At 41.2% G+C, this 16777-nt stretch overlaps 2 protein-coding genes across 4 annotated transcripts; both read right to left on the reverse strand.

Moving 5' to 3' along the window:
- LOC8086401 (F-box/FBD/LRR-repeat protein At1g13570) lies at nt 55–9225 on the reverse strand. The gene is made up of 6 exons (XM_002461397.2): nt 9189–9225; nt 4001–4021; nt 2762–2820; nt 1217–2128; nt 964–1113; nt 55–618 (listed from the first exon to the last, which is right to left on the reverse strand). Exons 1-6 carry the CDS (start codon nt 9202–9204, stop codon nt 298–300), a joined length of 1479 nt encoding a protein of 492 aa, XP_002461442.2. The 5' UTR covers nt 9205–9225; the 3' UTR covers nt 55–297.
- Nucleotides 4833–9274, reverse strand: LOC8079916 (putative F-box/LRR-repeat protein At3g58880). 3 transcript variants are annotated; one of them, XM_021453197.1, is made up of 6 exons: nt 9150–9274; nt 8150–8265; nt 6722–7639; nt 6488–6631; nt 5744–6105; nt 4833–5232 (listed from the first exon to the last, which is right to left on the reverse strand). In XM_021453197.1, exons 1-5 carry the CDS (start codon nt 9202–9204, stop codon nt 5788–5790), a joined length of 1551 nt encoding a protein of 516 aa, XP_021308872.1. In that variant the 5' UTR covers nt 9205–9274; the 3' UTR covers nt 4833–5232; nt 5744–5787. The 3 variants fall into 3 exon arrangements, with proteins under 3 accessions (XP_021308872.1, XP_021308871.1, XP_021308873.1); XM_021453196.1 differs by lacking the exon at nt 4833–5232 and having other exon boundaries at nt 5385–6105; XM_021453198.1 differs by lacking the exons at nt 4833–5232; nt 5744–6105; nt 6488–6631 and having other exon boundaries at nt 6916–7050; nt 7175–7639.

Below are 16777 nucleotides of genomic sequence, written 5' to 3' on the forward strand. Positions count from 1 at the left end.
ATGCTGATGATGACGGTGCGAAGGATTTATACTTAAGTGTTGAAATAGGAATCCTATCAAGTGCATCCAACGCGTCACAAATTATAGTAGTCACTGGAACCATCAGATACAGCATCATTCAAAAGTACAGACTTCATCCTAAAAATCTCCAACATTTCTTCACTACACTCGGTAGCTACCAGTACCTAATTCATAGAAAGATATTTTCCGAACGTTACTTAGGGTATGCATGCATGAATTACACTTCTTCACTGGTAATCAACAACAACCATGGTTTTGTTATTATTAGCACACTAATCACATAATGCTGAGCTTCACGGTAGCTGGAACATTAGGAGCCAGGTGTGTCTGGGCCACCTCTCTTCCATAATTGCACCTCAGAGCAGCATCTTTAGACCTCTCAATCTCCGATATGCGCAAGGCTGGGTGCCTGACTTGATGTGTGCGAATTACAAGTGTCTTCAGCACAGGTGACCTCCTTAACAGAAACAGCAAGAGATGCACCAATTCTGATTCCCCACTAAACCCTCCAATCCTAATAGTCCTGAGACTTGCAGCTGTAAAATTCTTGGGCCATCTAATCTTCAGCATCTTCAGTGGTCGCAGGTTGCCACAAACCTGAATTAAATAAACCAGCATGAACCAGTAGAAGGCTAAAAGATAGTGGCTTCAACACTAGCTTGAGAAGGTACCAACTATGTAGCTATGATTATATTGTTTACAAGTGGGTATATTGTATACAAGAGCTGAAATATCTATGCATAGCAACAAGCAGGGTTCTTTCCCCCATACTAACAAGTACCCAGCGATACATGATGTTCAGAGTTAAAATATCTAGAAAATCAGTGCAAACTTGAAGTATAGTAAATATACAATAACTGAACAGTGACCACTCAGGTAGTGGGGTCATCAAGGGAATGGGAAAAAGCATGAAATCCTATTATTTAAGTCCAACTTATATACCTCAAGATTAAGTGTTTCAACTAAAGGAGCAGATTGAAGGATCAGAGCCACAATACGAATGCTATTTTTCCAAGACTGACGCATTTTTATACACAATGTAATTTCCTTCAAAACAGCAAACCTTCCATTGTGTTGTAGTATACGAGATACCTGGAGATAGACCGAAAATTAAATAAAGAGAAAACAGAGACTGCTTTAGCAAGAACAGAAATTCTACAGATATTATACGACCACATGATGGTTTCTTACATACCTGACAACGTGATGGAAAATGTAATGTCAGCACTTTGAGCTTATTAGGAAAATTATCTAAGAGATCCAAAGTGTGTTTCAGAATCCCGAAATAAGCACCTAGCTTGCTAAGAACTGGCACACACTCATACTCAATGTCTACTCTTCGACCCTTGTATGAGAAACTCTCCAATTTTTCAGCATGAATACTGATATTTCTTAATCTCCCACAGGAATAAACTTCCAAGTTCACCAGTTGTGCATGAGAAACTCTTAGATCAATCAATTTATGGCATGATCTCAGATACAAGTAGCAAAGAGCATTACAGCTGGACATGATACTCAGAAGAACCTCATCAACCACTCGCACATTGCAGAGTGACAGGGAATACAGACAAGAAAATCCACTGAGGTTTGCAGGTACTGTTTCAAAAATGCACTCGTAAAGAGACAATACATGCAATTGACAGCCACCCACATCAGAAAACTGCTTCAAAGGGAAGAAATATGCCTCTCTATGATCTATGGCTATCCTGCCATGCTCATCACAAAGGGAAAGAGTGAGTGTTTCTGCATGGGATGCAACAGCAAATGCAACCCATCGATCTAGCTCAGAAGCATGGGCTGAGCTTAATGGGAATTCGACCTTGAATTCCTTGAGTTTATTGCCCTTGTGATGGCTTAAAAGTTCATTTACTTTGCGCACAAATGTTGTAGCTTCTGAATTCGAGAAATCAAGATTTCCATGATTATCTGAATTTGGGGGCACTTGCATCCCAAAAGTATGCATGTCAAGGATGAGATGGTCCACAGATTCCCAGAGGTGTCTCCATCTTGTAGAAAGAACATCAGTCACTGCAGCCTCACGTACAGTCATCAGTGAAAGGATATTGATCAAAATGCCATCTGGCAGTGAACTGATCCTATCAGGACTCTGCACATAAAATAGATTAACTGGATGTTTTGAACCTTTTTCCCACTACAGAAGAAAGCATCTAATTTTAATATGAATGTTGAGTACAATGGCAAAGTCTCTACAGAGAAGAATATATTTCCTAAAGGTACAAAAATAAATATCCTTCTGTTCAATTTGCATAATGGTTCGAATTCTAGCCTTCAACTAATTCAGCACGACAAAGCACAAGGTCAGGAGGAAAGAGGATCCAAACGTCTCTGCATTTTCTACTAGATAAAACCATTAGTGGAAAAAAATGACATCCATGAGCAAACCAAACAACCCTAATCAGAAAAAATTTGCGGTATTATGTTTCTGTTGCATTGATCTGTGGAGATTAGTATAAACAAACAATGCTTATGAGAAAGAAAAATGGTAGTACATTCGTGGATTGTTAGATTTCCAATAGAACAACAAACAACAAAAACAATAATAAAGCATTCTAGTTTCAGAAAAAAAAATTACTAGCAAAGCCTTCTAGTACCAAACAAGAAAACAAAATTTTCTTCTATTTTATCATCCTTTAAAGGGTGCGATTAACCTAATGCACTTTTCACTAGAATAAGGAAGTGCACTATCTTAAGCTTTGATGAAAAATGGAAGAAACTCTACCTGGACATGTTGCTGGGCATTGCACGAGGTCCTGTTGTTGTCTGGTGGAATGCAGGCATCTGGAGAAAAGTCAAAAACAAACGCTGAGCTGCATGGTTAGGCGACTCAATTGTCTTCTAGCTACAACGTTGTGCCCTTCAAAACTGAGGAAATGGACAAGAAGCGTTTTCACTTTGGGCGTGTTTGTTTGCCTGGGCCTTCCCAGCCAGGCCGGTTCCCCTCGGCCAGGTCCTAAATGGCCAGGCCCAGATGGTGCAGTGCACCTGGTTTGGTTGCACTTCTCAGTTGAGCCTGGCTAGATTGAGCTGGTGCTTGTTTGCCTGCATAGGGTGGCAGTATAGCAAACTACCTTCTAACCAGCACCAAATGAAGCCCATGCCTGCACACGTTCGGCCTGGCTCGCCAGAAACGGTGGGAGTGGCCTTCACTGCCGGGCCTGGCTGGTGGGTGCTTTAATCATCGTGCTGGCCAGGCCCAAAACAAGTCCAGGTAAACAAACATCTCCACCTCACAGCCAGGCCCAACCCCTCGTCCAGGCAAACAAACACGCCCTTTGTGTTTCACCTCTACTTTTTCTAACCCCACATAAAAACAATACATCATAGTTTTTCTTTTTAATGTTGATGAACGGCTGAGGCAAAGTGACAAAGTACTTGGAACTGACACTCTCTGAGAAGGAGCTATTAAACTTGACTGAGGTTGGGAATAAAAAATCAGCTTCACAGATTCTTTTTCCTGCCTGACAAAAGTTTTGAATAGGTGGAATTTCCTTCTGATTTGGGATCGATCCCCACAAGCACGGCATTATGATTTATGAGAGATGATGTATCAACAATTGACCGACCTTATTCCTTAAAAATAAAACCCGACCAAATCCCATCCCCACATTATCGTTACCTCAAAGCTGAAACAGGAGCTCCCAATGGTTCCTCACCAAGCCGAATTTACAAATAAGAACAAGCTTGCAATCTGAGATGTGGCTTCTTGTAACCCCGACTCATTATGCAAGAAAAAAAAAAGGTTTCTCTGTGTGCCCAAAAAAAGTAGAAGTAAATCCCTCGCCCCCGAGCCAGCGCCCCAACCACCTCTGTTCCCTGCCGGATCCCACCCTGCTCGGACCATTCGTCCCGTTCTCTTCTAGTACTACTCTCTTGCTAAAAAAAACTCTCCTTCCATTTCGTAACGGCCACTGCTCTTTGATGCGCACCAGCAAACAATGGATAGGGTGGAGACAATTACCTGCGGAATCCGGCGGCGGCGGCAGAGCAGAGTCCATCTCGGCCAGGGCTGTGTTGCCGATGGCCTGATGCGGCCGCGAGTGGAAGACAGAGGGGCACCGAGCACGTCAGCTTCTCCTTCAACCTCCAGCCGGCGCACGGTGTCTGACTGGCGACCAATCGAGCATCTCCAGTCGCGCCCCCGTCGCCGAGCCTCAGCGCTCGTGCCTGCGCTGTGCAACCGTCCACCAGTGCCTAGGAGCAAGCCGAGCTCGCCGCCCTGGAGGCAAAGCTGGATCTGCGAGCTCACTGCTTACCGGCGTCCCAGCCCGCGCAGATGGGTAGACCTCACCGACGGCGGCCGCGCGGAGCTATCCGACGCGCGCAGGGGTTGGGGAGTGGTCGCCGGTGCGGCCCTAGCGGACCTCGTCGACGCCGCTTGAATACAAGTCAGGCTTATGTGCCAAAAAAAAAAAATATGCAGCTTGAATTGAAGTAAGGTCTGGTTTACTTAGGCCTTGTTTACTTCTACCCAAAAATGCAAAATTTTTCAAAATTCTCCATCACATCGAATCTTTAGATGCATGCATGGAGTATTAAATATAAACGAAAATAAAAACTAATTGCACAGTTTGGTCAAAATTGACGAGACGAATCTTTTAAGCCTAGTTAGTCCATAGTTGAACAATAATTACCACAAACAAACGAAAGTGCTACAGTGTCACGAAATGTTTTCGTTCAGGAACTAAACAAGGCCTAAAAACCTAAAATTTTTCAAGATTTTCAATCACATCGAATCTCACATCGAATCTTTAGACGTATGCATGGAGTACGCTCGTGCTAACGCTATGATAAAATCCAAAACACGATCAAATCACTACTACAATAATTTTAACTATGGCAGACATTTTAGATTAAACAAAACGCCTCGGACCAAAGGTCACAATAAATCTAAGGCATTTTGTTTGTCCGCTTCGGTTAATAAAATAAAAAAAACCAAAAAAATCCAGCGAGCCCATCGACGGGCCCACCAATCCAATGTCACCACTACCACTGCCGTCGAGGGAAGCCAGATCCACGTTGTTTGGGGATGGAGAAGGGGGAGCCGTCACCGAAGCTAGACTTCCCGCGCGCGTCGTCGATGGATACTTGAATTTGTTAATACACCTGGGTGCAAACAGCAACCCCGTGGAACATTAACACCCCAACTCGTTGTAACACCAAATTTCAGCAGTACTTTTCCCCCCTACCCAGCTGCACACAAGAAAACATCATCAGACACAGATTACACATCGTTCAAATGCAGGGAAGCATCGTTTAAGTGTTTCCACATCTCCCAAGCTCTGCCTTTCGTATGACTCAGAATAAGCTCTGCCTTTCGCCTGATTCACAACAAAACATCATCGTTGAAGTGTGTTTGTTTTCTTTTGAGGGAAAGCTACATGTCTGCCTTGCAAACTGAAACTTTAGAGTGCACACTTGCTATAGATAAGCAAAATACTCTCGCATCAGTGTAGTGCACTAACTGCACCAGCAAACAAGTACATCGACAAGAGAAATATGATCAAATATCCCAACACGTCACTGAACAAGGCAAATGATCAGCACCACAAGGCTACATAGCATTCTAATGACACAGCACAGTACTTATTTAAATTTGCATTTGTTCATAACTATACATTCAGTTGCTACCAGTACACAATTCATAGCAAATTATTATGAGTTCTGACCATAGGCTATAGCATTCTCAAAATACCGCTCTTACCGATAATCAGCAACATCCCTTTGTGCAAGCATGCTGCAGACAAGTCACATAACGCTCAACTTTACAGTAGATGGAATTTTGGGGGGCAGGTGTTTCAAAGCCACCCCTCTCGCATAATAGCACCTCATGGCATCTTCAGACTTTTCCCTCTTCCATCGGCCAAAGCCTACGTAGTGGCATGGATGTGGGTCAATTAGCAGATCCTTAAGCATTGGTGACCTCCTTAGCAGAAAGAACAAGAGCCGCAACAACTCAGCTTCCCCACTAAACCCTCCGAGCTTGACAGTGTGGAGCACTCTAAGAATACAATTCTTGGGCCATTTAACTTTCAACTTACTCACCGGTTGCAAATTTCCATAAACCTGTAGATAAATAAACTGGTATAAGATTGCCCAAGCCCAACAAATAATGGCTAAAACCAATTGCTTCAAAAGTCATGTCAGCTTACATGCTTTGATATAATAAGATATAAATAAGAGCAAGATATCTATGTGTAGCAACTAGCAGCACATTAGAATCAGCAGGACCTGACTCCACTAATTTTCCATACTCTAGTTTGAGACTTTGAGTACCCCGATTTGGCTTGGCCATTTAAGCAAGTGTAATTTGAGGACAACTCAGCAAGATATATATTGTTTAAAGGTAGAATTTTAATATAAACAAAAAAGACCAGTACCCATCATATGACTGGAAAAATCCCAAATCCATCACTATTAACGCTGTTCATTAGCAATCCCAGCTTACCTCAAGCTTAAATGTTTCAACAACAGGGGCAGCTTTCAGGAGATAAGCCACCGAATGGATGCGCTCTTTCCAAGATGTCAAGAGACACAGCACAATTTCCTTAAGACCAGCGAATCTTTCACCCTTTTGCAGCACACAGGGTACCTTGATATAGCACAAGAAAAAAAATGTGAATTTTAGCAAGAGTAGAACTTGTACAGAAGTACACACCAATGACACAGAACCCTTACATACCTGTAAACGTGAGGGAAATTGCAAGGTCAAACTTCTGAGCTTAAAGTGTGCACCTATGCACTCTAAAGGACATTCATTCTTCTTCACAAAATGAGCACTGAGACTGTGAACAACTGGCGCATATTCATACTGGACATCCACCTTATGACCCTTGTATGAGAAATCCACGAGCTTCTCAGCATGAATACTGATACTTATTAAGCTCTTGCAGTCATAAACTTCCATGCACAACAATTGTGGATGAGAAGCTCTCAAATTAATCAGCTGATGGCATTTCCTCAGACCCATGAGGCGGAGAGCAGAACAACTGGACATAATATTCAGAACAACTGCATCAACCACAGCCACAGAGTCGAGTTTAAGACAATAAAGATAAGAAAACCCACTAAGGTTTGCATGCACTGTTTCTATACTGCAATTTGACAGGTGCAATCGGTGCAATTTGCAGCCTACCACATCAGTAAAATGCTTCAAAGGGAAGCTGTAGGGCTCTACATGTTGTATGGCCACCATACCATGCACGTCACAAAGGGATAGTAAAAGTTTGAGGCTTTTGGCACCAGACGTCACAGCAAACACAACCCAGCGATTAATGTCAGGAGCATGAGCTGAAGTTAATGGGAACTGAACTTTGAATTCCTGGACTCCACTACCATTATGATGCCGCAGAAGCTCATTTACTTTATGCACGAACTTTGTAGCTTCTGAATTCCAGAGATCAGGATTTTCAAGATAATTGGAATTTGGTAGCACTTGCATCCCAAAAGCACGGGCCTTAAGGCTGAGCTGGTGGATGTTTTCCCACAGGTGTCTCCATCTGCTGGAAAGACAGTCAGTCATTGCAGCCTCCCTTATTGTCACTAATGAAAGAATTTTAACCAAAATGTCATCTGGCATCGCACTGATCCAATCAATATTCTGCAGAAGAAACAGGATGCTAGTTATTTAAGGCACTTCAAAACTTTGCTGTCCCATTGTTTTGCAGCAAAAAGATATTTTTTTTAAGTTGGCCATGGAGTATTCTATCTATTTGTACATGAAGCAACTGCATGTTTTTCTCTGCAAACTTGTGAAGAGAAGAGCATCTTCATAACAAAATATAGTTGGGGACCATATACTTTCCTTCAGTTGCCTAATACTTCAACTTATTCATAAATCAACCCCACAAAATGAAAGCATCATATTAAGCAAAGAGAGGGTCCAAACATCGGTGCATTTCCTATTATATATTCCACTACACTGCAGTTTGGTTCAAGTCCCATACAAACCCAACCGTTGTAAATATAGAAGCATCCATTAACTGTAAGAAATAGGCACAGTTTTCCTTGTAATAATAATAACAGTAAGAAATGCAATTTCATGACAATGATAGAGAAATATAAACACACAATTCATAACTCCAGAACCAATCAATAAAAGGAAATTTACCGACACTTCGGGATGCTGGACATTCCGCCAAATCCTCCTTTTCTTTGGTGGAATGAAGGTCACAGGTTGCTGATCGCTGTGCCAAGTGCCCCTCTTTTTTGGTGGGATGCATTCATCTAGAGAAAAGTAAGAAAGAAGTAATGAGCTGCACAGCTAGTATATCCTAGGGTGTTTGGTTGGGGTTGTTAAAGTTTAACAGGTACGGTAGCATTTTCGCTTTATTTGACAATTAGCGTCCAACCATGGACTAATTAAGCTCAAAAGATGCGTCTCGCAAATTACTCTCTAGCTGTGTTTTTAGTTTCGTAAATGTGTAAAGTGTTCTTGGTAACGTGCCCTTTGTTTTCCTAGGGTGAGGCATAAGAAGCCAAATACAAAACAATATACAGAGTACTAGGAATGCAAAGCTTGCCAGCCAGTCAGCCACCGATGATTTCTCCAGAATCCTTGAGTATTAGGTGGGGATTTGTTGGGAAGTTCCTTCCATCTTGGGTTTGATGATCGGGTCCCCCCAAAGGGCACAACAAAAGAGGATCAAAAGATAAGATTGAGGTTCCTAGAGTTAGTTCTTGAACAAGCAGAATTTCATACAGGTAGACGAGAAAGCACATTTGAGATGGCATTAGGACCAAGGGGTGAAAAAGAAAAGAAAACCAAACCATGTCTATGTAATGCATATCATCTCCACAGCAACTTTTTTTTTTGGAAAACGAGCTTGCAATTTGAGATGTGGCTTCTTGTAATTGTAACTCCAACTCATCATTAGGTAATGTATCAAAAAGAAGAAGAAATGTTCTCTATGTGCTCAAAAAAATGCAGTTTTTGCCTAGTAGAAGTAAATCCCTCTCCCTCAAGCCAGCGTCCCAACCTCCTCTGTAATATTCTCTTGCTAACAAGTTTAAAATAAATAAAAACCCTAAACCTCTCCTTCCATTTCGTAACGGCCACTGCTCTTTGATGCGCACCAGCAAACAGTGGAGGGGATGGAGACGATGATCACCTGCGGAATCTGGCGGCGGCGGGTCCCCGGGCGGCGGAGGCAGAGCAGAGTCCATCTGCGGAATGGATGCGGCCGAGAGCCGAAGGGGCAGCGACGGCAGTGAGGTGGGTGCGGACACAGGAGGCTTTTGGTGTGTGCTTGCTTTAGGCCCTGTTTACTTCACCACCTAAAAAAATTTTATTCATCACATCAAATTTTTGACACATACATGAAACATTAAATATAAATAAAAAAATAAACTAATTACACAGTTTGGTTAAAAATCACGAGATAAATTTTTTAAGCCTTGTTAATCCATGATTAGTCTTAAGTGTTACATTAACCCATAAATGCTAATAACAAATTAATTATACTTAATAGATTTGTCTTGCAGTTTTCAAACGAACTATGTAATTTGTTTTGTTATTAGTTTCTAAAAATCCTCCCGACATCCTTTCGACACATCCAATATAACACTTAAAAATTTTTTATCTCCAATCTAAACAGGCCGTTAGGCACACGTGGACCCAGGGCCACGGCCCGCGAGCCGGCCGCATGGCAAGAGTTCACATCTAGGCTCCATTTAGTTTCCTTTGCTAAATAAATTATTTTAGTTACTGTTAGGTGACTAATAGAACTAAATTATTTTAGTTTTTTTAGTCAATGTGTTTGGAACTTTAGCTACTAAAGTGACTAAAGTTTAGCTAGCTAAAATTTAGCAAGGAGAACCAAACAGAGCCCTATTCTAACCGCCGCTTGCTGTTAATAATAAAGTTGTTTATTATCAAAAAAAAATGTTCAGTTCAGTGTGCAGTGAGCCAATTCTGGAGGGCCAATTATGGCTTCCCAGAAATTTTTGTAAATTTTTTAAAATTCTCCATCACATCAAATCTTATGACATATGCATAGAGCATTAAATATAGATAAAAAAACTAATTGCCTAATTTATCTATAATTTACAAGATGAGTATTTTAAATCTAGTTAGTCTATGATTGAACAATACTTGTCAAATACAAACAAAAATATTATTATATCTATTTTATAAAAAAAAAATGGAACTAAACAAGACCTATCTCCACCATAGCATAGCAAGGTGGATTACGTTTTTAGACTTATAATAATACACTGATGTAGCAGGAAATGTACAGATCAATCATCGACGCTAAACGCCCAAGCTTTGCCAAAGAAAAACAAAAACTAAGTTTTTTTTAGTATCGTAGTATATTTATAACTATAGTAGTTAGTGTACACTCATAAATTAATTAAATTTAAAAAATTTATCTCGCAAAATATATACAAATTATACAATTAGTTATTTTTAATCTATATTTAGTATTTCATGTATGTGTCTAAATATTCGATGTGATACAAGAAATGTTTTTAAACACGAACTAAACGAGGCCTGTAGGGTTCCTTTCGCCACGCAATCTTTCTGAAGGATCAAGATATTCTCTTTCCTGCTTGATCATGCCAATCAACCATTGGTCTTTTTCCATGTTCTTGACCATTTCCCTAAACAATCAAATTAGGCATGGCATTCACAAAAGCCAATTATAATAAAAAAACTTAGTAAAGACCCATACAGATTCGTGTCTAATGTCCTTGTTCATTGTAATTTCAACCAAACAATGGTCATTAGTAAACACGAGATATATGTCAGCGTTAGGCAACACGTTGTCCCACATGCATCTTTACATTCTACACACAACTAACGGGGTAGTAATAAAGATATTAGGCTTCCATCCCTTAATTTTATAGGGAAAAAATATAGATTGAAGCATAATGTCCTTGTACCAAATAAAGATATACTCCCTTCATATAGGATTTAGGTATTATTTTGAACAAGGTTTGGGTCAAACATTGAGAATATAAATCATCAATAACTTTTAAATTGTCGAGTTTGCAAATGCGAAAATTATATGAATAGATTTGTCTTGAAAAATACTTTCATAAAAGTATACATATATTTTTTTCCTAAATATTTTTATAAAAATAAGTTGTGTTTTGGAGACCGTGTTGTTGTCCTAAACAGCATCTAAATCCTATACGGAGGGAGTATAAAGTTATGTCGACCTAACCTCCCTAACCAAACATGAGGTGGGTTTCATTCCATCCCAAAAATCAAGGATGGATCCAGCCCATTAAAAGATTCTAATATGGCTAGAGAAGGGTGAATAGTCTATTTAAAAATTCTACAAACTCACTAGAGCAAGAGGTTAGTAAATAATAAAGCGAAGATTTTTACTCTAGCTCTAATAGGGTGTTTGCAAGTCACCTATCTAACAATGCTAGTTGATATGATCACTAGGCACACAAGAGTTATGTCACTACAAGCTACACTAGTGAACTATGCTACACAAGGCAAGACTAGCAACTAAACTAGTTACACTACTTTGCGGTAAGTAAATGGAGAGGAAGAGATATTTATATCGCCGTGTAGGGGATGAACCAATCACCACTATATGAACAATCAAGCACCAGGAGAATGTCAATCAAACACAATTGAGACACTGAAAGGTCCAAATGGCTAGAGGGGGGGTGAATAGCCTATTTAATTTTTCTACAAACTTCAACTAGACAAGTTGATTAGTAAAACAAATGGCTAAGCAAAACTAGCACTAGCTCAACTAAGCTATGCAAGCCACCTAAACAAACTAGTACAAGGCCAAACACTAAAGCACAACAACAAGAGAAAGCTAGTTACACTCCTAAATAAGAAGACTAAACTAAACAAGCTAAACAACTAGCAAGGTAAACAAGTAAGGAAAGGAGTGGAGAGTGATTGTTATACCAACATTGTAGAGTTGAGATATATCTAACCAATCACTCACAATCACAAGAGAATCCTTGGCAAGAGATGACACAAGATTTTTTACCGAGGATCACTTGCTTCCCGGCAAGCTAGTCCTCGTTGTGGCGATACACTCACTTGATGGATCACGTGCTAATTGGCAATCCAAAGTCAAACCCTCAGCGGGTGCCGCACATCCACTCACAAGATAGGGATCCTCCAAGCCACGAGCAATCCACTAGAGTAGCCAATTGCGATCTCCCGCGGAGAAGGCTCAAGAACCCCTCACAAATCACTTGGTGAGGCTCGAAACAATCTCCAATCACGAGCTCAACACCACCGCTGCTCCAAGGCGTCTAGGGCATCGGGAAACACCCAAGAGTAACAAAAAATCCGCAGCAAACTCAAGAATCACGTGCCGCTAAATGCAACTCTCAAAGCAATGCACTTGAATCTCACTCAATCTCACTAGGATTAGCAATCAAGCAAGGAGATAAGTGGAGAGAGTGTTCTCTAGCTCAATGTATGTCTCAAGTAATCAAATGTGCAAGAGTTTTTCTCCCAAAGCCGGCCACCTTCTATTTATAAGCCCCTCAAAGAAACTAGCCGTTGGCTGCTTTCACTGGCTGAAAACGAGGGCACCAGACGCTACCAAGTGAGCACCGGACGCTCGACCCCCTGCGTCTGGTGCTTTGGAGTTAGCCACGTGTCCTTCTTGAATCACGCGCGATAGTCTCTAATGGCTACCTACAAAACACCGGACGCTCTGCAAGTCCACATCGGACGCGTTCGGTGCACACCGGACTCATGCGCAGAGAGGGTTGCAAAACCTCCTCACACCGGACGCACACCACCGGACGCACTCAGAGCGCGTCCGGTGCTCAACCCTAGTAGGGTCAAGCACACCGGACTCTGAGGCCAGCGTCCGGTGAGTGTTTCTCAGTGAGAAAACACTCCCGCGACTTCTCCAAATTTCCCACCGGCGCAATAGAAAAAATACACTTATTTTTCTCAAAAGCGCCGAATCCCGCCTCGCAAGCTCAGCGGGAGGGAGAGAGGAACCCAAACCCCTCTCAACCCTAGGAACTCCACCTCCTTTGAAAATGTGCTAACACCAACAAGTGTCCACCACCAAAGTGCATGTGTGTTAGCTTTTCACAAACATTTTCACCCAAAGGAGTTAAGTTAGCACTTTACTAGATCCTAATGCATATGCTCAAGATGTAGACCTAGTAGCACTTGATTCGAGAGATGACCGTGATTTTCCCTCTTGATAGTCGGCTATCTATCTTAAACCCGGTCAATCACTTCTCTACTCATCTTAGACCGGCAAAAGTAAAACCCTATGTTTATACCTTTGCCTTGATAATTTTGCTCCTCGTTTGTCACCATGATCTTCACTTCATGCTTTATCCCTTTGTGATCATATGGCCACCTTCCATGCCACCTTGCACCTTCATCACATGTGTTGCTATGCTAACTCAAATCACTTAAATACAAGGCATTAGCAACTTGGTGTCATTAATTACCAAAACCAAACTTGGGCTTCCAGACACCAATTTTTCTCTCGAGGTTCACATGCTTGCTGGCACGCTACGTCCCCGTTGTGTTGACCAATACTTGATGGTTCGGCGGCTAAGAGGTGGCGAACCTCATCCTCACTAGGACACCACAAGAACCTACCCACAAGTGAAGTAGCTCAATGACACGAGCAAATCCACTAGAGTTACCTTTCGACTCTCCGCCGGAGAAGGTACGAAACCTCTCACAATCATCGAGAGATGGCCACGAATAATCACCAACTCGTGTCAATGCTCCTCCCTTGCTCCAAGCCGTCTAGGTGGCTGCAACCACCAAGAGTAACGAGAAATCCGCAGCCAAATCGATCCCTAAGTGCCACTAGATGCAATCACTCAAGCAAATGCACTTGGAATCACTCCCAATCTCACAAAGATGGTTAATTTATGAAGGAGATGAGTGGAAGGTGTTTGCTTAGGCTCATAAGGATGTCAAATATTCAAGAATGGCAAGAGGGTGAGCCCCAAGCCGACCAACAACTATTTATAAGCCCCTCAAACAAATAGAGTCGTTGGCTCTTCCACTGGGCAAAACACGGGACCACCGGACACTCAAACAGGAGCCACCGGACGCTCAACACCTGCATCTGGTGCTTAGAACACAGCCACGAGTCCATGATCTGAATCTCACGCGTTCATCTATAACGATCATATTCAATCACTGGGCGCAGTCAAGTAGACATCGGACGTGTCCGGTACTCATCGAACACGTGTGCAGAGAGTTTGTCAAACGCACAGGATCACCAGACGCACACCACCGGACGCGCTCTGAGCATCCGGTCCCTTACCCAGAGAGCGCTGCAAATGCGCAAGGACACTGGACTCACACCACCGGACTCTCGCTGAGCGTCCAGTGGCCTCAGTCAAAAGCACCTGCTGAAGTCAGGTAACACCGGACGCGCCAACAGTCTCTGCCAGCGTTCGATGCTTAGCTTCTGGTGCTCCCTTCACCTCTGCTAGAAACGAGAGTTCACTAGACATGCAGGACCAGTGTTCGGTACCTCCGAGGCTAGTGTCCGGTGAGTGTTTGAAAAACACTCCTGTGACTTCTCTAAACTTTCCACTGACGCAATAGAAAATATACATTTCATTTTCTCAAAAACGCCGAATCCCGCCAAGCTTGGAAACCCAAACCCCTCTCTACCCTTCAAACTCCACCTTCTTCTTAAAGTGTGCCAACACTACCATGTGTGTACCAACATGTGTAAGGGTGTTAGCATTTTCACAAACATTTTCTTCGAAGGAGTTAAGTTAGCTTACTAGGTTCTAAATGCATACACATGAACAATGACACCTAGTGGCACTCGATAACCGCTTAGCCAAAGAATTGCCCTCTTTATAGTACACCTATCTATCCTAAATGTGATCACACCTTCTATGGTGTCTTGACCGTCAAAACTAAAACCCTAAGCAATATCTTTGCCTTGATCTCCATAGGGTTTTGTTTTTCTCTTTTTTCTTTTTCAAGTTGAGCACTTGATCATCTTGTGGTCATCACCACCATCACCATGATCATCACTTGCTCCATCAGTCGGCATGTATCAACCTCATTAAGTCTACACACACTTAGTATAGAGGTTAGTACTAGGGGTTCATCAATTGTCCAAAACCAAACTAGAACTTTCACCCATTCCCGGAAGTCGGTTAGGCCAGTCTCAATAGAGTTTTATGCACATTAAATATGCTGATGTGATATTGTATTAATGAAGAAAAATATGATAAAAGTTTCAGAGGACTAGAGAGAATTTTATATTCATAAAACTCTTTTGCACTGTGGGGCGGGGGGAGGGGGGGGGGAGTTGCAGAAACTATGAGGAGACTTTTGCAAAAATAAATAGGCTGGTGGACCATAAATCCTAAAGTTGATTTATTTTTAGATGAATTTTTTGAGTTAGGAATCTACTCCATTTAAGAGAGAGTAACGCTTCCCTTCTTTTTTTAGGACGCTTCCCCATTTCAGTGGAACTTTGGATAATTACTTCGCGCGTGTATGAATACATGCAGTCGGCAACGGTGTGCTTTATTTCAATGAAAGTTGACATTTACTACACGCATCTTGGTATTTGTAGTATCTTTTCAAATGTCTTAGGTTAATTTCAATGAAAGTTAAAGAACGAAAATTTTAAATATATTAAAAAATATTTTATATTCAAAATATATTATTGTGAGAATATATTATTTATGTTCAAAATAATATATTTTTTATTTTATGAAATCATGAAAACGTTAAAACAATATGTGACATTGCTTCAAATCTAAAATAGACAAACTGAACTGTGTATTTAATCATTTTTTGTTAGGGGTAAAATAGTCATTTTGTTTTCACTTAACATCATTAAGTGCCTAAGCTAACGAAAATTTAGCTTTTAGGCCTCATAGGTAAGTTCAAAGAAAAACAGCATAGCATGATGCATTGAAATGTACGTTCGGTTAACTAGTAGTACGTCATCTTTGATGAGTTGAGGAAAAAATTGTTCAGTACATGAAAAATTCTAGTTTTGGCTACTATAACACTTTTGGTTATATTTGGTAATTATTGTCCAATCATAGAAGCTCAAAAAATTCGTCTCATAAATTACAAGTAAACTATATATTTAGTTATTTTTTTATCTATATTAATGCATTAGTTATTTTTTAATGTATATTTAATGCTTTATGCATGCATCCAAAGATTCAATATGACGGGGAACCTTTAAATTTTCTGGAAACTGAACAAGTCCTTATAATGGGCAGTGCAAGAAGAAATAACCAAGCCTCTAGATAATGTGCTCAAGTTAAATTACTCGATGTTGATGGATCCTTTCGGCTAAATGAGAAGGCCAGGAGCTGGGGCTTCCAACGTGATAGTGATGGACCATTTGGGCCGGTTTGATGTAAGCACTATTGGTCCATGGGCTGGACTGCAGGTTACTAGCTAGTTGGGCTTTGTACTAAGAAATTGATGAACAATGTTCACGAGCCCAGGCCCAGGTTTGCAGAATCTTCCTTTTTGCTTTCTCCCATTCCACGGCCCATGGCGACTGTAGTCAGGCAGTCATATAGGTCAGTTTCCTCCTACAATAATACTATACTTACACATATACTATTTGAGACTTATATATATAGAAAAAATGGAGAAAAAACTAGACATGAATGAGGAAATTTGTACAAGTAAAAAATGCACGTACTGGATAGGTACCACATTTTTTTTCATTTCTGGATCGGAGCATATATATATGTATGTACAACATTTCAGTGCAGGCCACTATTTATACTTTGGTAGCAGGGCTCAAAGAGCTAA

This window comes from Sorghum bicolor, chromosome 2 (genome assembly GCF_000003195.3).
Source record: "Sorghum bicolor cultivar BTx623 chromosome 2, Sorghum_bicolor_NCBIv3, whole genome shotgun sequence".
Lineage (NCBI taxonomy): Eukaryota > Viridiplantae > Streptophyta > Magnoliopsida > Poales > Poaceae > Sorghum > Sorghum bicolor.

Excerpts from the sequence above, each read along its gene's own strand:
- LOC8086401 (XM_002461397.2), bottom strand. Across the intron at positions 2,821-4,000 it reads GCCGCCGCCGGATTCCGCAG|ATGCCTGCATTCCACCAGAC; the intron begins GTAATTGTCTCC and ends ACTTTTCTCCAG. Across the intron at positions 619-963 it reads TTGAAACACTTAATCTTGAG|GTTTGTGGCAACCTGCGACC; the intron begins GTATATAAGTTG and ends TATTTAATTCAG.
- LOC8079916 (XM_021453197.1), bottom strand. The coding sequence starts at position 9,204 with ATGGACTCTGCTCTGCCTCCGCCGCCCGGGGACCCGCCGCCGCCAGAT. Across the intron at positions 6,632-6,721 it reads AATTTCCCTCACGTTTACAG|GTACCCTGTGTGCTGCAAAA; the intron begins GTATGTAAGGGT and ends TGCTATATCAAG. Across the intron at positions 6,106-6,487 it reads TTGAAACATTTAAGCTTGAG|GTTTATGGAAATTTGCAACC; the intron begins GTAAGCTGGGAT and ends ATTTATCTACAG.